Source organism: Rhipicephalus sanguineus, chromosome 5 (genome assembly GCF_013339695.2).
Source record: "Rhipicephalus sanguineus isolate Rsan-2018 chromosome 5, BIME_Rsan_1.4, whole genome shotgun sequence".
NCBI lineage: Eukaryota > Metazoa > Arthropoda > Arachnida > Ixodida > Ixodidae > Rhipicephalus > Rhipicephalus sanguineus.
In genome coordinates, this window is record NC_051180.1 from 59,100,059 (window position 1) to 59,125,324 (window position 25,266).

General features: G+C 45.9%; 1 protein-coding gene and 3 non-coding genes across 7 annotated transcripts; all 4 read right to left on the bottom strand.

Annotated features, from left to right (window-relative positions):
- Positions 1–1,120: 1,120 nt before the first annotated feature.
- On the bottom strand, positions 1,121–23,694 carry LOC119393688 (uncharacterized). 4 transcript variants are annotated; one of them, XM_037660810.2, is made up of 4 exons: positions 23,455–23,668; positions 23,258–23,329; positions 19,585–19,700; positions 1,121–1,598 (listed from the first exon to the last, which is right to left on the bottom strand). In XM_037660810.2, the coding sequence occupies exons 2-4, from the start codon at positions 23,277–23,279 to the stop codon at positions 1,425–1,427; spliced, it is 312 nt and encodes a 103-aa protein (XP_037516738.1). In that variant the 5' UTR covers positions 23,280–23,329; positions 23,455–23,668; the 3' UTR covers positions 1,121–1,424. The 4 variants fall into 4 exon arrangements, with proteins under 4 accessions (XP_037516738.1, XP_037516737.1, XP_037516734.1 ...); XM_037660809.2 differs by lacking the exon at positions 23,258–23,329 and having other exon boundaries at positions 23,455–23,694; XM_037660806.1 differs by lacking the exon at positions 23,455–23,668 and having other exon boundaries at positions 19,585–19,718; positions 23,258–23,294.
- On the bottom strand, positions 12,260–12,332 carry Trnav-cac (transfer RNA valine (anticodon CAC)). Its single transcript has one exon. It is a non-coding gene; the product is annotated as a tRNA-Val (tRNA).
- Positions 19,227–19,299, bottom strand: Trnav-cac (transfer RNA valine (anticodon CAC)). The gene has a single exon. It is a non-coding gene; the product is annotated as a tRNA-Val (tRNA).
- Positions 20,621–20,693, bottom strand: Trnaa-cgc (transfer RNA alanine (anticodon CGC)). The gene has a single exon. It is a non-coding gene; the product is annotated as a tRNA-Ala (tRNA).
- Positions 23,695–25,266: the final 1,572 nt, after the last annotated feature.

Below are 25,266 nucleotides of genomic sequence, written 5' to 3' on the forward strand. Positions count from 1 at the left end.
CTGCATGGTTACCGTGGCAGCCGCGGGATGCCGCCACGTACCCGCGCGCTCACTCGCGATCACACTGAAAGTAAGCCGCGCGTTCGGAGAAAAAAGGCTAAGGAAGTGCTGAAGGTCATGACGTGCGCTTACAAAGAGACGCATCTTCTTTCCCCCTTGTCATACCCCTCCCGGCGTAGCTTTCAGCGCGCTCGCTAGTACGAGAGGAGAGAGAAAGCGCTTGGAGCGTGAGACAAATCCCTGCGACTCCGCTTGTACTTGAGGATTCTAAAAAATTTTGCAGCAGTCGATTCGTGAGGCAATGAGCTTTTTCAGTGAAGTCATCGACGATTTCTTAGAAAAGTGCTGCAGGGCCCCTTTCAGGGGCGTAGGCAGGAATTTTTTCGGAGGGGGGGGGGGAGGCACCACCTTGAATCTGAAGTGGGGGCTGGGCAGGCAGACGTGGTCAAGTATCATTTTGTGCTCTGTGTGCCATGGCAAAAAAAAAAAAAAAAAAAAAAAAATTCGGCGGGGGGGGGGGGGGCACGGGCCCGGTGTGACCCCCCCCCCCCCCCTTGATACGCCACTGACCCCTTTAACGTTTGCTGGTAGGCTAGCTGATGATGGATTGCTCATACGGGTAAAAAACAAATAAAAACTAGACATATTATCTTATTTTTTCCCCTTATGTGTATGTGCTATAGTATGCACGAAGAAAAGACGCACAACTTCAAAGCGCTAAAAAACAGGGACAAACGAAAAAGAGTGGACACGACGAGCGCTAAACTCGCCCAAGCTTCCGTGCTTCTAAAAAAAAAAAAAAAAGACGCACGTTAGTTTCATTTCTCGGTGACCGTTTTTCACTGTCCAACCTGTGTGACAAAGCAATAAATATGTTTCTGTTGCCATTATACGCTGAAATATTGGCGATGTTCCCTGTTCTATATCCTTTATTTGCAGTCTGAGCAGCTAAATAAGAAAGTTATAGTAGAAACCAATGGTGAAGAAGCTTCACTAAAGGAATTCAAAGCAATTCGATGGTGACACTGTTTCCACAGAAATCCTTAATGTGGGACATATGTATACTAGTACTAGTACACATTAAAAAAAAAACGCGAGAGACAAACAAAATGGCATAAGATTAGGTTGATTCGAAGCCTTTATTTTTACCTCGTCAGTTATGTCTTATTAAACACATGCTCGCAATGGTAACTCGAACATCATCTCATTAAACTGAACCAGAGTTGTGCATACACACTCATTCGCGTGTACATATACACAAATATGAATTACGCAATTCTGACAAACACGTATGCGTCGAAAGGCGTGTCATACTATTTGGAAGAGCATTCAAGCTCAGAACAGAGGAACGATGATCCTGCATATACGGTGGTTGTAGTGACCGACACACCGAGTCGGTACGGTGGTTGACGTTCTTTATAGGTTCACGGTTTGAAGTTGACCGGGTAGACCGGCGCGAACCTCTGGTAGTACCATGGCGGCGGGAAATAGTTGTCCGGCGGATAGACGTAACCCCTGCGGTCCTCCTTCCTGTTGATGCATCGCCCGCGCCAGCACACCATGTTCCCGCAGCAAGGGTAGCTGCGCTGGATGCCGCACTGCATAGCAGGAGAGAGAGAGAGGGCGAAGTACCTGTGACTTTATGTTATAAAATGTATAAGTTGCCGAATTCAGAGCTATATACGTTGTGCGAAAGACTCTTTCATGAGGTGCGATATTACTTGCAATTGCGATATTATTTGTGTGCAACTTTTAGCTGGGCTAGTTGGTGCATGTTTAACGAAATTAATCAGGAGCAAACGAGACGAACACAAGAAGTGGCGTTCGTCCATCACTTCTTGTGTTCGTCTCGTTTGCGCCTGATTCCTTTCTTCGCGAAATCGCGCATGCGGCGTGTATTGGAGGGTGGGGAGAGAGAGAACGTTTCAATACTCTTCTATTGGCCGCGAGATCGACCTAGGTGGCAGCACCATCGCCGCGTTGGAGAGGCCTTCGGCAGCGGCGCTTCGTGTGAGCGGTTTGAACCGATTGTCGGCGAATAAAATGCGTTGATTGCAGCTTACTGGTAATATATACGCTCTTCGTTGTTGAATCGATGCACAAAGATCATCCAACGTTACTATTACTAGTAAGAGAAGCGCAATCTGCCGATGAAAGGGATGCTGGCCCTGGATGACGGTCTGCGCTTACGTTTTTGGTTGTTTTCTCTGCACGTGTTTAGCTTGTGTTCTGTGTACTACGCACTGCTGTAGCACGACTGAACTACTTAAGTGCTTACTTCTTGTTCATTTGTATACCAGCCCATATTCCTGTGCAATGAGTTCAATGGCACTGTTCGAGCGAATACGCACACGCATTTTTTTTTATTGTTCAGTTCTTCATGAAATGTAGGACAGTTGATAAGTTTAGTCAGGAAAGCTACGTGATTGACAGCGCTTTAGCGCCACGGAGACGTTCAACGCGTACGCACTTGTTCTTGCTCCAGTAACAGAATAAAAAGGTAAGAGTTTAGCACAGAGCTCTGATCGATTGATTACGTGCATGACAGTGATGCAACAAAAGTCCAGTCCGGTTCTTTTATGGAATAGGTGTCTTTTCTTTTTTTTTTTTCAAACTAATAATGTCCGCTGCCTTCCATCAATTTCTAACAACTCCGCACAAACGCTTTTAAGATAGTGTAAAACAAAAAAGGATGAGGTTTTGCGTGAAATTATAGGACAGAAATGTAAGGCACGCCGTCGTGATTAATTTTGATCATTTGGGTTCTTCAAAGCGTACGTAAATCTAAGCACACGGGTGGTTCCGCATAAATTTCGCCCCAAGTTAAAATTGCGTGCGGCAACTCTATTTTATCACTGCCGTGTCATTCCATTGTCTGCTTTTTAGGGGACAGTTTGAGTCAGGCCCGTAGCCAGGAATTTTTTTCGGGGGGGGGGGGGGGGGGGCACTTACTGAAAGCCTTGACTATTTGAGAAAAACGTCTATTTTCATTATTTGTTTTCGGCAAAACACCACGTATCATAAATATTTCGGGGGAAGGAGGGCGCCCCCCCCCCCCTGGCTACGGGCCTGGTTTGAGTACCGAAGTATCAGACTTCACGTGATAGAAATATTTCGCTGTAGCGGGACCACTACAGTAAAAGGACATCTTAAGCACAACTAAAGCTCATCGCATAACCGATGAACTACAGTGCCGCAGGTACACCTAACAACAACGTGAAAGTGCATGGCCTAGAGCCTCGTTTTTGTTTATCAACGAGTAGCTAAAACGGTGCCTTCACATACTATTTAATTCTCCTCATGTTTGGGGCTATGCCAAGCGCACTTTAGGATGTGTTTGAACCAGAAAGCTGCACCACCACTGAAATGATTCTGGCGAACGAAGGCACCAATACGCAGCCCTCTCGGAAGTCGCGCTCACTGATCTTATACAATGCGCATGCAGCCGAGCAAGCCCATTTGCTTCTGCACACCGTGGTAGGTATGCGTACGAGCAGTTAAACTCGCGCTAACATAACAGAATAAACCGCCCTTTGAGAACGGGCAGGACGTACGCGCATATGCAAACACGATGTGGCTAGCAGACGACGCAGGGAGCAATCCACAGTAGGTGCGCTTCAGTCAGTAGCCGCCAGGCGGCGACTCTGCTCGATCTCGCGGCCAATAGATATGTACCGCGGAGATATGTACCGGAGATATACCGGAGATACGCACCGCTGACAAGAGCGGCAAATTGAAGCGGCGGTTTGAGTTGATGTTTAGCACTTGTCCTGCGACACCCCTTGCAAATGCCCCCCCCCCCCCCCCCAATTAATCATCATATTCCAATTACTTGACAGTTCAATATCGCGCACTCGCCGAAAAAAAAAAAAAAAAACTCTGAAACCTGAAGCCCTTTCAGAGAGCAAGGCGTTCGCCAGTTGGACGCTTTCTTGGTGCAAAGCGCGAGCTGTTGGCGCCGAGCCTGTTTGACTTTTTCTCGCTGTGCCGGATTTCTGTCTGTTACCCGACGTCGTCCAATAAATCCCCTTCCAGTATATATGTATATACAAATAGATCACCGGTGAGCGTAAACATGCTTTACAAAAAAGATTCCGCAGGGGTGAATCGGGGGAGGCTATTTCTAACGGGCATATAGGATGGCGAATGAAGCTGAAGTTAAAGAAAAGCTGTACCTTTACACGTAATAACAAAAAAGTGCTAGTACTTTCATTTGATGGTTTAACTTGAATGGCATATTAGCTAGCAAAATGCTAGAAATGGCTAGAAATGCGCTGCTCAGTGCTGTCAAGTTAAGCTCCCTGACCAAGAGCCTAGGCGCATGCTCGTTTTCCTTTTATTTTATTTGAAAGCACGACTGTAATTTTTATACAATTAAAAACAAAACGTATATTTGCAAAAAACAAAATGGCCGCCATGGCAAGATGTGTGTCCAGCCTTGGGATTCTTCTGGATTTATGCCACTGCTTTCTTTTGCCACCTTTTTTTTTACGCGCTACGCTCAGTTTTGCGCTCACAGACGAGATAGGAATTCGAGGGCTTGGGGTGCGGCACTGCATGCTGTTTCGGAAGGGCTTAAAAGTTGTACGTATGTCCGAGCCACCTGGAGCTGAAGCCATGTTTTGTAAGTTGTTCTGTAAGTTTACAGACCACGCGCGGACGATGTAAAGGTCCTGGAAGAGTTAAAGGCGTTTTCGGCTTCTATTTTGTCACATAACACTACGTTCATTCTTTGCGGGGATTTTAATTTACCTGGAATCGATTGGAGTATATTTTCAGCTACTAATAACGATGTAGTGAGTGGTGAGGACCTTATCGACATTGCGTTTCGTTTGATCTAAGACAACTAGTTCAGGATTGCACAGGTGTTCACGGTGATTCTAAATTCATGCATCCAGGATCTTGTTTTTGTCCGAAGCAACATTCCGGGAACTATACTGAATGTGATGTAGTTGATGGCATATCTGATCATCGTGCTGTACAGTTTTCATTGTTAAAGGCGACAAAGCATGCTAAGTGTTTTCGTGACTTTCCAAGAGCTGATGATGTCTCTGTTTTGGACAGGTTGTAATTATCTTACGACGATTTTTTTTCGCAGTGTTGGTACGTGTGATGTTGATGCTTTGTGGTTAAAGTCCAAAAACACAGTCCATGTCTGTATAACATCTCTTTGTACCGCTCAGAACTAGAAAAATTAACCTGTCCAGTCCTTGAATCACGCGGGAAATAATTCATCTAAAAAGGAAAGTCAAGCGTTTGAAAAAATAAAGCTCAGAAAAAGCGCCACCAAAACATAAACACTCATAATCAGATCTCAGGCGTGTCTAAAGAACTTAAAATTAAGATGCGAGAAGAGAAATACAATTTTTATAACGTTAGGGTTAATAAAATGGTAACAGAGTCTTCAGCCTCTTTTTGGAGATTAATAAAACCGGTGATCTCTGATACTGATACCTTCATTGCAAAAAATGCTTCTACCTCTGATGCTACTCTAATTGCTAATGCATTTAATGACTAGTTCAAATCTGTATTTGTTTCGGATAATGGCAACTCCCATTTTTATAAAAATGTTAGTGACCTGCCTACTACCGATGATTTAGAAGTGTTGGAACCTGGTGTACTTAATTTACTGTTAGGCCTGAGTGCTAAACAAAGTCCTGGTCCAGATGCATTACCCAACGCTTTTTTAAAGCGGTATGCGCAATGGTGCGCCAAGTATCTTACAGTAATTTATAACGTATCTCTGCCTAGTGGTATACTTTACCTGATGATTGGAACGAGTCGATAGTTAAACCTCTACATAAGCAAGGCGATAAACACCTGATAACCAACTACAGACCGATAGCCCTCACTTGCACATGCTACAAACCAACGTTTACTAGAACAAACTAAGTTTAAAAGCTCCGCCGGAGAGGCGGTCCGCGTGGCGGTCGTGAGAACTAGTGGCGCTGCAGTCACGTCTAGCTCAGGTCTAGCTCCCGCGCATGCTCCCGCGGCTGGCGCTTGTTGTGATCGGCGCCGGCGATGTACGAGCGCACGTGGGTTACAGCGTCGTCTGCGCTTTGTTAGCTCGTCATTTTTGCGACTGTTCTTGACCGGGCTTAGCGTCTTGTACGAAGTGATGTACGAAGCGTAACGAGGGCGAACAGATTCACAGTGCGGTATGCCGACTTGCTTTGCGGCGGGCTGCAAGAGCGGCTACCGCAACGACGACTCCGCTTCATGACACTTCTTCGGACATCCAAAAGACCCTACGCCATTCAAGCTTCGCATCGCAAAGATAGAAAGCTTACTGCGAAATGCAGGGTCTGTGACGTTCATTTTGAGAGTGACGACATTGTAAAGCACTATCGTCGTGTCGTTGCGAGACAAGAGGTTTTGATCCCACGTGGAAAGTGGGAACTCGCGCCCGGTGCCGTGCCGCGCTTGTTCCCAGCACTTCCACCCCACATTTCAAAGCCAAAATGTTCGGGGTTTTGGCGCAAATCCTCCTCAAAACGCACAGCGTCCCGCGAAAGCCCCGTGCCCAGTTTGGAGGAGCCGCCAGAAATAGAACAACAAAACGAAAGGCAGGCGATTACTTATATACGCTACCGAGACTGAGAGTTGCATCACACTGACATTCGATCAGTTGTCAGCTGTCGCCATGCCTTCAAAGCAGTGGATTTTCGAGAGATTTTACGACGAGGTATCCAACAAGATGTGCGGAATATTTTACACTCGCCGGCTCGGGAACGGGCTGCTCAGCGCAAAAATTTGACACGGTACACATAGAAAAGACGAGGACCAGCGCTGGTTCTCGTCTTTTCTAGCTGTACCGTGTCAAATCTTTTGCGCTGAGCAGTTTAATAATGTAATACCAACTAGCCCAATCCCACACTTTGCTTCGGGAACGGAGACTTACTTGTGCAAAAGATAATTGTAGTTGACGAGCAGTTTAACTGCGTAGTGAACGGCTACAGCACGAAACGCAAACGGCTGTCGTACAGTGTAAGTGCTGCGGGCATGGAACATCTGCTCGGTGAAGTTGAAAAACTGAAGTTGAATACTGACGACTGTGACAGAGTACGCGCGAATAACTGCTCGGTGCTCACATCACGGCCGAGCTGTTCGAATTGTGTAAGGCACCGTAGAAGGATGCGACGTAGAAAGATGAGACACCGAAAATACAACTATCGCTGAAAAAATTGCTCAGAGACGACATCTATTCGATGTAATCGCACACTGAGATTTCATTTACGGAGTTCTCGTAAAATTTTCCGATTTTGGGTCAGTATCCCTTTAACCGTCGCGAAACGTGTCTTGTAAACATTGCAGAGCATCGGCAATGTTTTTCGAAAACAATTTTTTCAATAAATTGTAGAAACACGAGTACTGTTTTTCTAGAACGTTTTTGTATCTCGAGTAAGTACGCTTCTTTGTACACTATAAAGGCTTTTACAAACGTGTTGGGTTGTTCTTGGTCTAGATAAGACGGCAGCGACTAAAATTGTGGTGGTAGTTATAAAAATTACGCTGAAAACCCTCATTCACTTAGAAACTCTTATGCCTGGAAGTTAAGCGCAATGTAGACAGCTCAAATATTGTCACAGGGTCGTGACGTCGACGAAGGCAGCAGTCAGCAGGTCCGAGTTGAAACTCTTTATTCGGCCGAACTTGTGGCCGAGAAACTCAAACTACAGCAATACACTGAAAGCGGCGAAGAGAGCGTCGACCGTCGATCAAGTGACAAGCGGTCAAGGGCGTCGGATTTTATACAGGCGCTATCGAACTTTCCAGCGATATCGCTGGTGGCGGCGTTATCTCTCGACAAAGCTGGAACATTCGCGTGCAGCGCGCAATCTCACCAAAACGATCTACGATCGCGAAGCTTCTCGAACACTGCTTCGCGGACAGCGTCGGGCGCTGATAACCGTCCTTGCTGGTCAAACCCGAATACATCAAAATAAAACAAGAAGTGGGCGTGGCAATATAGACCGAACATCGATCCTTAGCCAATCAATGAACAACGCACGCGGGCCAATGCATACAGACGACCTTATGCATATCCACCTAAGCATCCACCTAACTAATACAATAAGAAAGTTGCCGCGCAGTTGCCGCGAGCAACTGCGCGGTGCACCGCAGCGTTATGCCGTGGCAGCAGACGACGCGCCGATAGTGGAGCAAGACGGAACTGCAGCGCCGCTAGTTCTCGCGACCGCCGTTCGGACCACCCTCCTCCGCTGGCGGAGATACGGAGCTTTGAAACTGAGTTTGTTCTAGTAACGTTGCTACAAACTACTGGAGCACGTAATATGCAAGCATGTTATAAGATTCTTGGAAGCCAGCTCAGTCTTATCACCGGCGCAACATGGTTTCAGGCATGGGTTTTCCACTGTCACACAGCTAGTTGAGGTAATTCACGATTTTACTTCGGTGATCAACAACCGTACTCAAATCGACGCGATTTTCCTTGCTTTCACCAAAGCGTTCGATAAACTGTCGCACCCAAAACTATACTACTCAAACTCTCGCACATCCAAAAGAATAGTATGATCTGTAACTGTTTGCAGTCTTATTTAACTTCTAGAAGACAGTGTGGTCACTTTTAATCAAGCCTCCTCGAGCATGCTTCCGGTTTCCTCAGGAGTACCTCTATGATCAGTGTTAGGCCCGTAGTATTTCTACTTAACATCAATGACATTGTTGACACACATAATAAAATAAGGTTGTACGCGGACGACTGCGTAATATATTCTGTTATTAACTCTATTAACGATCAACTGCAACTGAACAAAGAACTCCATGAACTTTTTCAATGGTGCAATACATGGCAAATGTCATTAAACCTCAAGAAAAGTGTTGTCATGTCTATAACGAATAGAACACAAATAAACTCATTTGACTACGCATTTGATGGTAACATCCTATCTCGCGTCCAGCGCTATAAGTATCTTGGTCTTCACATTCGCAGTGATCTGCGCTGAAATGATCACCTTACAGAAATCACTAACAAAACAATGTCGAAACTGCATTACTTAAAACATTCCCTTTACCATTCCCCAAGTGACACAAAGCTTATAGCATTCAAAACACTCGTCTTACGCATTCTTGAGTACGCTAATATTGTTTGGGACCCCTTTACTCACGTTAACATAAATAATTTAGAAAGTGTAAAAAGCAATGCAGTAAGATTTATATTTAATCACTACGACAGGGTCTCGGTCTCGGGTTTGGTGGTGAAAGCTAACCTAAAGCACACTTCGGAGAGGAATAAAATCGCATGATTACGCCTTATGTTTAAAATAGTTAAAGGACACCTCAACGGCTGTATATCTAATTATGTGCATTTTTCAACAGGTTATAATACTAGAGGGCGACATTATTTTCAATCGCTACATATCAGCCGGCCAATAATGTTTTTATTAAGTATCCTTTGTTTCCGCGAACGATCGTAGAGTGGAATGGCTTAGATGCACCCATCGTTGAAAATAACAGTATAGAAATGTTTAAATAATTGCTTGTCAGTTGATTATCTAAAGTTCCTTCCTATGTATTTTATGCATTTTCCTTTATGCTTTTTCCTTAGACGAGTTGTGTTCTTTGTTCTATCTTGTTGTCATACATGTTATGCTACTGTTTTTGCTTAACAAGTTCAATTGTATTATTCACCATTGTAACCCATTCTGCAACGACTCCACTAGGAGTCAGCAGTATTGTCAAATAAATAAAAAATAAATAGAAGTCATGTAAGATCGCTACATGTGAAACAGTCTGCAACTGTCAAACGAAACGCACGCCGGCGCGTGTCAAACTCTCTAATTACTTAGAAAACAACGCCGCGCTGCTCACTCCAACAACGCTGACCGCTGCAAGAAACTCAAGGTACAAATATATTTATCTGGCAGCGCAATGGGAAAGTCAACTTGAAGAAAACGACTAAGTGCTTGTCAACACAGGTCGACCACACTCTTCGCGCGGCACTGGCTATAAACATGTGTATACTGTAGTTAACCAGCATTCAGGCGCAAAATAGAGGTCGTCTACCCACTAATTTCAATGGCTGTCATCTCTGACCTGCTGCGTCACTGAGATAGCCTGAAATAGACCTCTGCAGGGCGCCCCTTTTTTACTGAGCAACACGTAAATTTATCGCCGCGGGCATCCTTAAAGGGGCCCTGCAACACTTTTCGAGCATGCTCAAAAAGCGCTGCCGATCGGTAGTCGAGGCTCCCGAGAACACGCGAGCCAAATATTATAGCGATGCGCACGGCCTGGAATTTACAATAAATTCTCAAAGTCAGCTGAAAATCGCTCCCTCTTCTCTCGACAAATGATGTATTAGTCCGCAAAATATGACGCGATTGTCGGCAGTTCCACCATTGGCTGATGTTATAATCACGATAACACCCTCATTATTACTTTCGTTGTTAATTTTGAGTTCAATAAGTAGATAATATGTATGTTTATATTATGTTATCGCGTTAAAAACACCGAACAAACATTAATATTAGCACTTCCGGTCTCACCGACAGCTCGTCTGCTCGTAGTTGCGTGGTTCCGTTTTCTTCGCCATGCGCAGTGCCGAAAACGTGAATATTTCTGTGCTTTTGACCATCGCCGGTTGCCGTTGAGTGGCAGCCGTTCGAGTGTTGCCTCGTCAGCTGAGAACTGCATCGTCGGCACGTTCTCACGACCGACCGAGGCGCGGGCGCAGCGTGTCTCCGATAACAATGCTGGCGTCCGGTAATGGCGGCGCTTTGGGGTCGTCTGCCAGTGCCATCTTACGAGGCGGTGTATCGGAGTATGGGCCGAAACCGATCTCAGCTGTCATTCGTTCCAAACGAGCGCGCACGTTTGCTTCCATGGTTGGCAGAGCGATGAAAACACTACGGCGTTCGAGGTGCACACCCAACATTACCAAACCGACGTGCAGTTTTCAAGCACGCGCGATACACAGCGCGATCGACTCCGCTCGACGAGAACGACGCAAGCCGACCGGAAGTGGCGGCACAGACCACGTGGTTGCGCCGAGACGCCAGAGAGAAAAAAATGAAAAAAATGCCGGCGGCGCTGACGTCGCCTCCTCGCACCTCCGCCCTCCCTCCCTCCCCTCCCGCCGCGCGCAGCTTTCCGCGCGCTCGCTGCGTTGAGTTGAGAGAGAAAGCTGCGGAACGTGATCTCTATAATTTGGTAACACCACTTAGACTTGACGGATTCGAAAATTTTTTGCGGCATATGGCTCGTGAAGAGTCATACGTCAATAATGGGACTATTCCAATACAACAAAGAGAGGTGTTGCAGGGCCCCTTTAATTAAGCGGAGACGTGGGTCTTAAAAAATGTTTTTTAATAGTTTGGTGAACTGAAGGAAATTTAATGCGCTCATTCAATTTTTTTTCTGCATATTACAAATTCCTAAGTAGATGTTTTAACAGCAGGATTAGAAGAACAGATATGCAATAACTAAAGAGGGAGAGAGAGAAAGATAGAGGAATTTAGCATATTTCTTACGGGTTCTCGGGCAACTTCGCTTTGTCAAACACAAAAACAATGTGGCAATATCGCCAGAGAGTTGGTTAGCAGGTGATGATATTTATTTTCTTATATTGACGTTCACCGAATTATAGTTCTCGATAATTTGTACGAGGCAAGAATTTTTCAGTCATGCCTGCAACTTTTTATTTTGAATTCGAAGTCCGTTGACAAAAAAATCAAATTAACATCGCCAGCTAGACCAGCTCTCTGGAAATTCTTTCATATACTTTGGTTTTATGTAGGATATAGTGAACTATATATATCGTAAGAAATATGCTGAATACATGTTTTAGAAATTTCCCATCTTTCGTTCTAATGCGGCTATTAAAAGTCTACTTAGGGATTTGGAATCTGCAGAAAAAAAAAAACAACTGAACAAGCGTATTAAATTTCATTCAGCTCAACCAACTAATAAAGTTATTTTGAGCCCACATCTCCCGTTTATGGGCGAAACCGGAGTTGACCCGGCACAATGATTGCACCGAAGATTCGTTTTACGTTCTGACGCCTTGCATCTGAATCAAAGTTGGCAATTGTTACGTGAAATAATCAGTGTCTCACCGCCAAAACAATGTTAATATTTTATGGGAAAAAAAAAGTATATCGTTTACCGGCACACTTAGCACGAAACACAAAAAGGAAGCGTAAGAAATGTGTTGGGTTAATTAATATGCTTCGACATAAGGTGCGCCATTTAAAAAAAAAAAGAGAAAAAAAAACCCGAAAAAAAAAAAAAAACTTGTTTCCGCCCGGGATCGAACCGGGGACCTTGCGCGTGTGAGGCGCACGTGATAACCACTACACCACGGAAACCAGGTTAGGGGGAGTACTCTCTGGCCGGTTGCCAATCCATTCAGCGAACAGGCAGCCTGCCCCCCTTCTCCAAAAGGGGCTGCGTATTTTCTTCATTCCAAGTACAACAAGCTTTTACAAACAAACGAACAAAGCACTCGTGCTTTTTTTTCTGTCATTCCTTTTTCTCCATTTCTCTTTCTCATTCCTCTTCCTCCAGGGGAGGGGCGCATGAGGAGAAAGAAAATAACGCATGGTAGAGCACGGCTGGGCTAGACTGCACGCGCGGTCTAGCCCGGCCGTGGGTAGAGCTGGAAACGCTTCTCTTCTTTCATCTTAAATAGACAAAATTTAAGCTTTAATTTAAGATTGCTTTTTTTTTAGCTATCCGGTTCTTGGCCAATCCCCCAGCGTGGGCGTGTGCCAGAGTTTCAAGGATCTACTCTACTGTCTAGCCTGTCTTCTCCACGCAGCCAGCGTTCGCAGCCCGCGTGAAACCACGCCTTGCGCTTTTTTTTTTTTTTTTGCTCTCTTGCGTCTTCAATGCTGGCCTACCCCCTGACCAACACGTGGGTGCTGCAATGGAGGATTTGGCTAATTTGGCGTTCGCTTGCTGGTTGCGGCCGTTGTCGTACAAGAAATGAGAAATAAAACTGTAATGGTAATTAGGAAAAAGAAAAGGAAACAAGCACGCTACTGAGAGCTCGAAGCTGGACAGACGCAGTGAAGAAAGGTGGCGCAAAAATTTATTAGCGTTCGTCTTGAAACGGGCTGGCGAACAGTGGTATCCTAGCCTCTTCAAGAAATTGTGTTACTCGATCTCTTACATCAATTCTGGCATTCCGGCTATATCTTCTTTTCGTTCCACAAACCTCTGTTTCTTTTTGTCGTTTGTCATGTACTGTTATCGACCGACTCCTGTTCGTCAATGCCATTTCACAGTGGCGGTCCCTGCCACTGATTTCGGGGGGAGGGGGGAGGGCGGTTGCTGGAAGTAAGTCTATGAACGGGGCCCTTGCTTTACCGTGTTACTGTTATCACGCCACTTCCAATGTAACATTGATCTCGCTCATAGGCGTGCGCACAGGGGGGGGGGGGGGCAGGGGGGGCGGCCGCCCCCCCCCTAATCACCTAAGGGGGGCCCAAAACCTGCCCCGTACATTGACCCTGCTAGTCACCTAAGAGGGGGGGGGGGCGCAAAATCTGCCCCATACATTGACTTAGTAGGGTGGGGGGGGGGGGCGCTGTGATGAACCTTTGGCCCCCCTAATGGGGAACCCTGCGCACGCCTATGATCTCGCTAATATCTTCTGTCGTCGTCACTGGCAAGATGACGAAGGACGTGGATGGCAAGAATAAAGGGGAAGTAGGGGGGGGGGCTACTGAGATGCTGTGAAGGACTTTAGGTGGGGGCGGGGGAGGGTGGCGACCTCTCCTACCGTACCCTCCCCCCTCCTTTGTTTTTTGGTCCGCCACTGGGTATTCGTGCCTTTCATTTGTCAAAAATATTCTAGATATATCTTGTTCAGCTCCACGACAATTGCTGTGGCGCCATCTGGTAGGTCAAGACAACAGCAACACCGTAGTTGGTTGGCGCACTTTTTTAAAGCTTAAAAGCGTTAGACATTTTTTAAAAATGTGATTTCATTAATATCGACCGAACATTGATAATATATTGTAACACTCTGTCCTCAGCATGAGATGAAACTACGTGAAGGCTGCTTTTTGACACACATAAGCACCGGCTTCGTTAGCGTTTCGCCGCTTTACTGCTGGCGTTGAGCTCAACGCAGTCATAAGCACAATCCAATGCTAGAATGAAAATAATTGCCATGAGTGAAATCGTGTACCTTTTTGATAAGCCCAGCTCTCAATGTAGAATATGTTTATTCTCAACGTCCTCGCCCACTAATTCGAGAGCTATGTCAGCTGTCAGAACGTAGTTTGCACCATATATATATATATATATATATATATATATATATATATCTTCATTCCTTCATTCATAGCAAGGGTCTCGTTCTGGCAGACTTGATGCCTTCAGGTAGTATGCGAGGGATTATTGGTCAGCTGCCAGCTCGTAAAAAGATCACGTGCTACGTGACGCCAGAAAGGCAGAAAAAGAGTGTTCCACACTCGCCGCCATGGCTGCGATTGGCGCTGACTAACACTCCAAGGTTTAAATCCACATATATACCCCATAAAGTGGACGGGCGGATGACCGCTGCCGTAGCTCAGTGGTAGAGCATCGGACGCGTTATTCGAAGGTCGCAGGTTCGGTCCCTGCTGGCGGCAAGTTATCTTTTCGTCCACTTTACTTTCTTCGCATTTATATTCTAACTACTACAGATAACACCCCCTATACTTTCCTTGGCGTTATTGTCTGTTAGTTCTCATTAATATTGTGTTCAACAAAGAAAACGAGCCCTTAACAGTCATCTTCTTTCCTTTATATATATATGTGTATATATATATATATATATATATATATATATATATATATATATATATATATATATACAGGGTGTTTCAAGCAATGTGTCCAGTATTTTTTAAAAATCACAGAAATGAGGTATCTGTGTGCTACCTGCGGCGTTACCTTTACTGTGGGAGAGGGGATATTGAGATGCGTACAAACATTAATTACGGCAGTAATTATAGAAATTAAGAAAATTAACTTTTTAACCAGTGGAAATAAGTGGTCGAGTCAAATGGGCGAATGGAAGTCCTTCCTAAGAATAGCCCATAGCCGCTTTGAAATTTTTGAAAGGTGGCCACTGGTAATCACCGCGGAGCGATGAAATCTGGCTAATTTTGCTGGCGATACCGAAACCTACACTCACAGCGGCAAGAGAGTGCTAGCAACTCTCTTTGCGAGAGTAAACGCTTGTCCCATATTTCACTCCCTTTTCAGGAGTGCTGGGAGCTCTCTGCTGCACAGAGTAGGCATGCTCTCTCGACAGAGTTCTGGTACTCTGGCTGAACCAGAGTGAACAAGCTCCCTCGCCAGAGTAAAGTCACGCTTTTGAAATTGAGTACATAGACTCTCGGCTGGAATTGCGCTACTCCCTCGCAGAGTTTTAGAATGCTGGTTGGGCTAGAGTGCATGAACTCCCTCCAAGAGTAGAATCACTCTTGCTGCTAGGACTAACGTTTAAAAAAAAGGGAAAAAAAAGAAATCCTTCGTACGTTTTCTACAATGTAACAGTGAACCTGGCTGAAATGCCTCAAGCTTACCTCACACATACACAGAACTCACATCCGCACACTAATTCATACACAACACAGCAACACTGAACATATGCACTACTGGCGCTGCACACAACCATACACCCGGTAACCGGTATATATATCCATGATGTCTGGCCCCCCTTCCAGTGCCAGTGGCAACAGCTCTGCTGTGCGTATTTACACAGCAAATATGCATGGAACACGTGTAAATATCTAATGATCTATTGTGATACTGTTGGCACATTGATCTTTTACTATAAAACAGCATAATATCCAACACTGTTTTCATTCGTCAATTCCAAATACCAGCTGGGACTCTATGATATCGGCTCAATGCCGTACAGCCGCTCATGCCCAAATCTGAGAGTTGTAGTCACGCGCTTACAAATACACTTGCGGCGATCTTTTACCAGGGCTGGCTGATGAATACTTTACAACGTTACGATCTGGCGTCCGCTCGGACATGCGGTGCCGCGGCAGGCGCGGCACGTACGCCAGAAAATCAACGACGGTCAACATCACCACAATGCAAGCGCATCTCTGGCGATTCTCGCACTTTCGCTCAACCTCGGTTGCATTTTAATGCATTCAAAGCTTTCGACGATAAAATGCGCATTCTTCAACCTTCGTCAGCCACTTGCGCCGAGATCGGTCGCACTCAATATGACCCGTACGACTCCCAGCGAAGGTAGGCCTAGCGCACCTGCCGAGTCCGTGTGTATATGCTGTCGGCGCTTCTGGGTTTAAGGATACGCAATTCCGACGTGTAAAAATGAGTGTACAGTAGAGCTTTGGTATCGGTTAACCTGAATGAACCATTTTTTCTTGCGTACGGTGCTCGTACAAGAAGCGATGGGCATCGTTACGACGCCGCTTTCAGCAAACGCACCCCGGCAGCCACCGAAAGCCGCCGGGCGCACTCGCCGGCACTTCGCAGACACTGACTTGTCAATTAGTACGCCTTGTTGAACTAACATGATGGCATACTGTCTTGCACGTTCAATTCGGTGTTTGGCGATCGGTGCACCTATCGATTCAGATGCAAATCAGTACATTGACACGGGCGCTGTGCGGGTGTATCGTCGATAGCGCGAGAAAATACAGGTTATTGAATGTCATTCGTGGTCGTCAGCTGTTTTGTGTGTTATGAAGACGCGAATTTTATTTAAAAAGAAAGATCGCGTCTATCTTCAGTATGCGACCCGTAAAGATGTAGTCGAGCGGTGAACTCTGTCTTGACTAGTCATTTTACGGCAAGAGTGCTGCGTTGGGGCGTGGCGTAGTGGTAGAGACCTCGGCTTGAGAATCTTATGGTGGCAGGTTCGATTCCTCCTGCCGGACGTTTTTTTTTTTTTTTTTTTTTTTCTCACGACTCTTCTTTTATTGCAATAATGCTTTAGTGTCTACCTTATTCCAGTGGCAATTAGTTTGTGTCGTAAACTAAGTTGGCGATGCGTTAGAATTTGCCGATGTTCGAGGCTTCGAAGCATGCCTCTGTTGGCGTTTCAGAAACCAAAGGTTTACGATCACAAACACTTTCTTTTGTTATTACTGAAAGCTATCCTATTAACTTGCACAATAAGGTGACATCTGCGGCGTCTACGCTCGGAGGATTATGGTTAAGAGACAGTTATATATATATATATATCGCTGTGCGGCGTCGGCCAGAAGCTAGCGCTAGTTTGTACTCCGTCTGCTTAGGAGGGAGTTCCCGACCCTGTTCACGCTACGTCGGGGAGGGAGTTACGTGGATTGGGAACTCTATCTGAGTAGCAGAGAGTTCGCGGTCTCTTTTACTCTGCCTTCAAGGAAAGAGCAAGTTCCGCGGCTAACTCTCCACTACTCCCCCACGGCGTTAAAGAACTCTGGCGAGAGTAACACAGTCGCTCTACCCTCGCAGTACTCCCTCTACATCTGTGAGTGTACCCATCAAAAAGCGCGTCTGCCATTCACTGCGGAAACGCCCTCAGTGACGACACTGTTTCCCTCGCAAGGGGGGGGGGGGTGTGGGAAGATAAGCGAGCGCCGTTATCATCTGTTGATCTAGATACTTCGTCTAGCCGCACATCCTCCTCCTCCCCCCCCCCCCCCCCCCCCCCCCCCCCATTGCGAGGGAAACAGTGTCGTCACTGAGGGCGTTTCCGCAGTGAATGGCAGACGCGCTTTTTGGTGCGTAGGTTTCGGTATCGCCAGCAAAATTAGCCAGATTTCATCGCTCCGCGGTGATTACCAGTGGCCGCCTTTCAAAAATTTCAAAGCGGCTATGGGCTATTCTCAGGAAGGACTTCCATTCGCCCGTTTGACTCGACCACTTATTTCCACTGGTTAAAAAGTTAATTTTCTTAATTTCTATAATTACTGCCGTAATTAATGTTTGTACGCATCTCAATATCCCCTCTCCCACAGTAAACGTAACGCCGCAGACACAGATACCTCATTTGTGTGAATTTTAAAAAATACTGGACACATTTCTTGAAACACCCTGTATATAATTTTACCTTTAGGGGGGAGGGGGGGGGGGGTTGCGCTGCGCAAAGAAAACCTAGCGCGTATTCCCAGTACTGTGCAGTAGCTTCCTGTAGGCTCAGTTGATTTCGTAATGACGTTTAATTAGATATGATGAAATATCCGACCTGAAAGAAGTGGCCTAATCATGAGTGCTGATTGTTCTATAATTATAACTCGCTGATCAAGAAAACTTGCAAAATGCGAAGAACACCAAGTGACTGCACTGGAATGCGCACCACAAAGTATCACCCTTTAACACTCTCTTTGTGGAGTAGCCAATATTAAAAAAAGAGGGAACGAAAGGAAAACATATGGTTGTCACGGGTATTTTTTGCACGTCAAATACTTTATTTTAGTAGCCGGTAAAAACTTACATGCACTTAATACGTCAGGGAAAAAAGCGCTTTTAGACGGCTATTCAGAATACCCGAAGAGCCTTGTTTACGTACGCTTTATTACGCTTTCATATTTACGACAGTGCTTAACGAGATATATAAATAATTATAATTAACTAATTAAATGCCATTAAAGTACACTTTTGGCGGCAGTTCCAGTGCACAGGGAACAATACGCTCGATGTTGCCTTCGTATAGAAACTTTCCTCTGTTTAAAAATAGCCCAGCTATATTCTTCTCGGTGCATGTTTGTAGGGACACCCCGTATAAGCCATCCTGTCATGTGCTTTTACTGTTATCGAGCGATGTCGTAAAACTCCTTGTGAAATCGGTCTATGTAATCTTAGTACTGACAAGAATAAACGCGAAATTGATTATTTAAAACGTACAATACGGCAAAAGACTATGTCATTTGTTCGTCGCCAGCGCTTGCGACCTGTTGGTGCGTTTTTCTTTCTTTTCTTTCGTTCTCTCTCTCTCTCTCTCTATTTTTTTTGTTTTTTTGCTGTTCACTTTTGCTGTTCAACAGGAGGTTACTGTTTCCAACGTTCACTCTTGCAGCTTTAATGCAATCGTATTCGGAATGTAACGGACTATTGGAGCTTCTGAAAATAATACTTTTATTCCGCCTCGCCTTAGCTGCCTTGTAAATAAAGATGTTTATTATCTCTCTCTTCCTGTCATGAACGGTAAATTTTCCTTTGCGAAAAACAGGGCGAAAAAAAAAGTAATGTGTACAGTAGCATAAAGAAAAAAGAAAAAGCTTGAAAAAAAAAAAAAGTGTTTCCGCCCGGGATCGAACCGGGGACCTTGCGCGTGTGAGGCGCACGTGATAACCACTACACCACGGAAACCGCGCTGAGAAAGTGTCTCCTGGGCAGGTTGCCATGCCATTGCACAATAACTCGTCGCGACACTCGGATGCGGCCGGACTCGACTCTCCTCCCTGCGGGGAGAGCGGAGGAGAGGGTCGAGTCCGGCCGTGACTAGAAGGATCTCTAACTGACGTACTCGGACGTCGAAATTGGCTTCAACTGGTGGTGGTACAATCCAGCAAAGATTTTTTTTTTTTTTTCGCTTGGAATGAACACGTTTTTACGAGCGAAAACATATATTAGCCAATGCCATTCTCCACGGACCTCTTGATACCATGACCTGCAGGCAGGTGGTCCCGGTGGATACTGTCCTTCAGCGGCGTCCCACAGCATCGCTAGCAGGGAACAGGCAGCTAGGATTGCTGCCCTCTTGGTCCGGTCTGCACATGCAAAAGAAGCTTTAAACAAGTAAGTTTGAACACGAAATTTCCCCTTTCGTCTCAGAGCATATGGTGCTAAATGAACGTCAATTATAGCGACTTTGTTACCTTCTATAGTAGTTAAATGAATTAAAATTAGCGCTATATGTAGCGTTACGAGACAGTAAATTTATGAGGTGCAAACTGTTCTGGCTGTTGCTTTATCTTTCGAATTTGGGTTGGTGATGATGATAATGAACACGTCTGGCCAAACAGCGCAAGGACAGTTGTGTGCTCACGAAATACGGATAAGGTAGCGGCAGGGGCGTAGCCAGAAATTTTTTTCGGGGGGGGGGGGGGGGGGGGCTCAACCATACTTTATGTATGTTCGTGCGTGCGTCTGTATGTGCGCGTCAGGGGCGTAGCCAGAAATCTTTTTCGGGGGGGGGGGGGCGGGGTTCAACCATACTTTATGTATGTTCGTGCGTGCGTTTGTATGTGTGCGTGTATATATACGCAAGCAAAACTGAAAATTTTCGGGGGGGGGGGGGGGCGTTGGAACCCCCCAACCCCCCCCCCACCCCCGCTGGCTACGCCCCTGGCTAGTGGAATCTGCATTTTATATAGCGTTGTGATAAGAAAACGCTTGTCAGAATAATAATAAAAAAAGTCGCCATGCATATAGTGAGCCGAATTTTATATTACGTCGTTGCATTATTGCTTCTCAAAACTTTATGTACAGATCTCCGTCAGCTAACTGTAAGACGTACTCCATTCAACTAATGAAGGAAATAAGTGTTAATTTAAGGGCTCGTTTGTCTTTGTTATACACAATATTAATGAGCACTAACAGACAATAATGCCAAGGAGAGCATAGGGGATGTATTTAGTAGTAAATGTAAGGTAAATGTGAAGAAAGAAAAGTGGACGAAGAGATAGCTTGCCGCGGGCAGGGACCGAACCTGCGACCTTCGAATAGCGCGTCCGATGCTCTACCAACTGAGCTACCGCGGCGGCCATCCCCCCGAGCGTCAGTCAGCGCCGCCAGTAGCCTGTGTCAAATTTTGCGCTACGTGATCAGTTATGCATTACCAACATGCCCAACTTCACACTCTTGTGTAAGCATACACGATGTACTTGAAGTGCAAAGAAGACGTCCTGTTCGTTCTACATTCATGTGTCTTCGTCTTTACGCTTCATGTACATTCAAAAGATCGTCTCAACCATCCTCTCCCTGAAGATTAAGACTTTGGCAGCGGGGCACCAATACTTGCTGAATATAAATGCTTATTATTTCAAGAATAGTTACGTGACACTACAAAGAAGGAAATAAAGAAAAATAATAGAAGCTGTTATCACCTCCGTACTATCTCTTGCCTTACAATTATCTCAGTTAAGACAAATATTCCCAGGAAACTATAGGCACATCGTCATAACGTAAATGGCACCGCATAACGTAAACGGACCGGGGCCCAACCTTCGTTACCCTGAGAATGTCCGTTCCTCGGTCGACACGTTAGACAAAAATATCTTCGTACGTGCGGTCTTCCCTCTTTTAGTTTCTTACGCTATATTTTCTTATGATCCATTAAAGTTATATTCATTTAGTTATCTGGCACATGTCATGCTGCCCGAGTACGCACCGGTTCTCGCCGGATCACGTAAGCTAAGGAGTACAGGTAGGCACCGTCCGCTGACCAGAGGGAGCTGCGTTGCTCGCAGTCCCAAGTTCGCTGACATTGGCCGCTAGGGGCACGCAGAAAACAGACGCGCGCATCACGTTCCATTTTGTCCGGTCCCGTCTCAATATTTCTTTTTTTTTTATCCGCTAGGCTGTGCGTTTTGGCGCAGCAGTCACACCGGAAAACTCCTGCATGGTGCCTATTGGGTTCGACGAGTCTTTTAGATGGAAAGACCATTACATGTGTAAGGAATACTGTCAGTATACTGTCTCCTTCAAATGCGGAAGTCCTACTTACCGTTGTATGCAGTATATCTAAGGGCTCAATTTAGACTCTCTCCCTTATCGTCTTCCATCGATATATATACAGGAGTTTTACGTGCGAATTCCCGATACGATCACGAGGTACGTCGCAGCGCGGAAACTGCGGATTAATTTCGACCATGAGGGATTCTTTGACATGCGCCTAAGTATATTATAGGTTCACGGGTGTTAACACCCGTGAAATGCAAGAATTCTTGCACTTCGCACCTTTCGAGATGCGGCGATCGTGAGCGGAAATCGAACCCGCGTCCTCGAGCTAAGCAACGCAACTTCTCGCGTTCGCGTTTCACACGTCTCATGAAGGGTGCGGGCTAAAGAGGCTCGTATTTCGCGTCGTTGAACAGGCATTCGCATGACCTTCGTCATGCACGCGTCGATCAACGTATCGCTGCTTTGTGTACGATCCGAAAGCATGCATGTAGATGGCAGCGCTATAGGAGGGATCCACTTACGTTGAAGCATATTCGGCTCCGGCGCGACTTGGCAGCTGCACTACACAGACGCTCGAGCTCTTGCGTCGGGAGCTGTTCGATCTCTACTGTCGGGCTGTCACTAATTGCGTCGCTGTGCGGGTACGACTAGAACGACGTTCTTGTTGAAGGCACGAGACTCCTTTCGTGTTAGAAAAGCGTCAGTTTGTTGAACGCAGGGGAAAAAGTGCAACTACTTGCAAATTGGGAAAGCACTCATCACGTGCTGCTGCTGTTATACTATACGCTCGCGCCCATATGCACAACGGACGAAGTTGCGTCGCCGCCAACGCCTGTACGCGCTCCAGCTTTTCTTCTTGCTTTTACAGACGCGGGAGGGATTGCAAAGCCATGGTTGGCTCACGAGTGCGTAAACACCGACGATGACTTTTACCTACGGAATATCGCATATATAGCCTCGGTGCCGAGGTGGACGCACGTCACTGTGAAACCCGAGTTCTCAATACACGTTTTGCTTTTTTTCTCGCTCTTTTGTCACAGGTGAGCAGTATTGCGTAAAGCGTCCTTTAGGAGTCATGTGTCTGTGCAACGGTGATGGATGGCTATAGAATACAGTAGTTAATACATAGTATGCACGAAAGCGAAAACTGCGCAGTAAAGAAAGAAAACGCGTTTGGGATGCGGATAATGCGGGACAAAATTCGACGCGGTATAATTTCTCCGTCACCTTAATTTTTCTTTTCATTTTTTTTCTGTAATTCTTTTCATTTGAACCAACGAGGCACTTTTTGAACACGTACATACGCACTAACGCGCACTCATCAGTTTTTGCATTGTGTTAATTCTAAATTTAGTTGAGCAAAAAACGCTCTTAACTCAAATCGACAAACTGCCAACAACTACTTCAATGAGATAAGCGTCAATATTTTTAAACATTTAGCGGGCTAAGCTCTGTAAACGATTCGGTGAAAAGAAACCCAGCGAAGCGTATTACTTACAGGGTTCAAAAAGAAAAAAAAAATGTTGAGAACACGAGGCAGAACAAAAGAAAAAAAACTAAGGCGGAGAAGTTAGACGTTTGACACATCCTTGTAATTTCATGACGCAATGGATTCCAGCTGAACTATAGAATAAACACATACCTGCAGTGTAAACCAAGTTCATGGAAAGAAGTATGGAAAATGTGTCCTTTTACGTGGACATCAGTCTAAAAGCTGGATGAAAAGGAACATCAAGGAAATGAACAGGCAGCAATAAAGAAAACAAAATTATAGACCTCACATAGGCACTACGCAAACACAGTGCATTATGTAAGAGAAAGGTCACCTCCCTCACTCACCGTATTCTCGTCCCGACGCCATCGTTAAATTCCAGTCTGATTAACATGTCGACTTCGCCAAAGGCGATAACTTCGGCTCAGCACGACTAATCTAGGCCTAAAATTTAGCTGGTGCATGTATGCTCAAGCTGGAGAGTCAGCGAGGCTGGAATGATGCGTGCACTGTTCCCGCATTTCGCCGCGCGGCATAATGGCTTCTGTCGGGCAGGAAAACGAGTGCGGCCTAACGAGGGGACCCCATGCGGAAACACAGCCGCCGACGGGCCGCGTCCTCGCTCGTCATTTCTTTTTTTTTTTTTCTGTACGAGTGCCATACGGGAACGCACTGCGCTTATAATGCTGGGGAGGAGACACATTGGTGGCGGTGCGCGCCGGCGAATGCCCTCTGACAGGTGATGGGACACGGAGCGCGCGCGCTACTACATACGTTGGCGCGTGCGTGGCAGTCGTCGTGCGACGGATGCTGGTGCATTCTGGCGCACGTATGCCGTTCAGCGTAAAATCTTTAGTGCAGCGTACGCGGAGGGAGCCATGGTTTTGCGAAGCGAGGAAAGCTGGTATTAAAAAAAAAAAAAGGAAACAACGATGGAATCGACATCGCCTCGATCCGTTTACCACATAAGCCTCGCCAAGAAGAGAATCGTATACTTTTGCCGATTCGCAGTTAGCAAGACTGCATATATATACCGTGTATATGCTATACAGTGTATACATACCGTCAGTATAGATGTTGTACGGGCACACAGTAGCCTTACTGTAGTGCGATATAAGGACAGCGTGATTTAGACGCTGGGTTGCATGGGCAATTAAGGAAGACGGCTCTTCTTCCCCTCCCGGCGAGCAGCAATGCAGTGAAGTGGGAGACGAGGAGAGATTTTATTTCGCTCTGGGGCCGCAGCCAGGAATTTTAATTGGGGGGGGGGGGGGGGGGGGAGGCTGTAGGACGGCTAACTTCGGCAACTGGTGGTCGCTGTGAAGGCGTGCAAGTATTTTAGTGTCACCCCGAAAAGTTAAAGCATGAAAAAATTTCGGGGGGTGTCAGAACCCCTCAACACCCCCTCCCCACTTAGTTACGGCCCTGGCTCTACCCCAGCGACAGCAGATATGAATACCGCGGAAGACTATACCGGCTGTCGTAGAACAGCATTCAATCTTCATGTAGGAAACGAATACTATATGGCCTCATATGAGTGTTAGCTGCCACTCTTGCACTGCGAAGTCTTGTATATATGCCATGCATTGTAAATAATGTTCTAATGTTCTTAGCGACGTGGCACTGTGGGATATATTCACCCTTCTATCTTCTGTACAGTGTCTGTATTTCTTGTATTATGTGTTCGCATCGGCGACTCCTACCCCGCCAGTAAGCGACGCTTATGGTCTCTATATAAAGTATATAAATGTCGGCAGACTGTGCTCATACATCACAGTCAGCTAAAGCAAGTGACATTCAATACCATCCCGCTACGAGTGCTCAGCCGGCGTTATAGGGCGGCTACGTAAGATCACACTTATTATATAACATTATTTAACGAAGGAACATTTCCGCTAATCGCAGAATACATGGGCATGGTAGGCCGAATTGATCTTGAGAACAGCAGCCCCAAATTGAGAATAGCAGTGCCTTTGTTGTGTGTGTGAGCTCGTTGTCCGTGTTTCCTCAATTTCGCACTGCGGCCCTCAAGATCATGTATGCAACTATGCGACCAGCCTGCCAATATACATTCTATGCTAAATTGAGGTAGATTATTGCACATATAAAGCAGCCAGTGGAGGTAAAAAGAGATTGCTCTCCAGCCACTTGCCTGCCAT

What these genes read in the sequence shown, in the direction of transcription:
- LOC119393688 (XM_037660806.1), bottom strand. Translation starts at nt 23,279, where the DNA reads ATGAACTTGGTTTACACTGCAG. An exon ending in GAACTTGGTTTACACTGCAG is followed by an intron (nt 19,719 to 23,257) that starts GTATGTGTTTAT and finishes ACTTGTTTAAAG; the next exon opens with CTTCTTTTGCATGTGCAGAC. An exon ending in GCAGGTCATGGTATCAAGAG is followed by an intron (nt 1,599 to 19,584) that starts GTCCGTGGAGAA and finishes CCTGCTATGCAG; the next exon opens with TGCGGCATCCAGCGCAGCTA.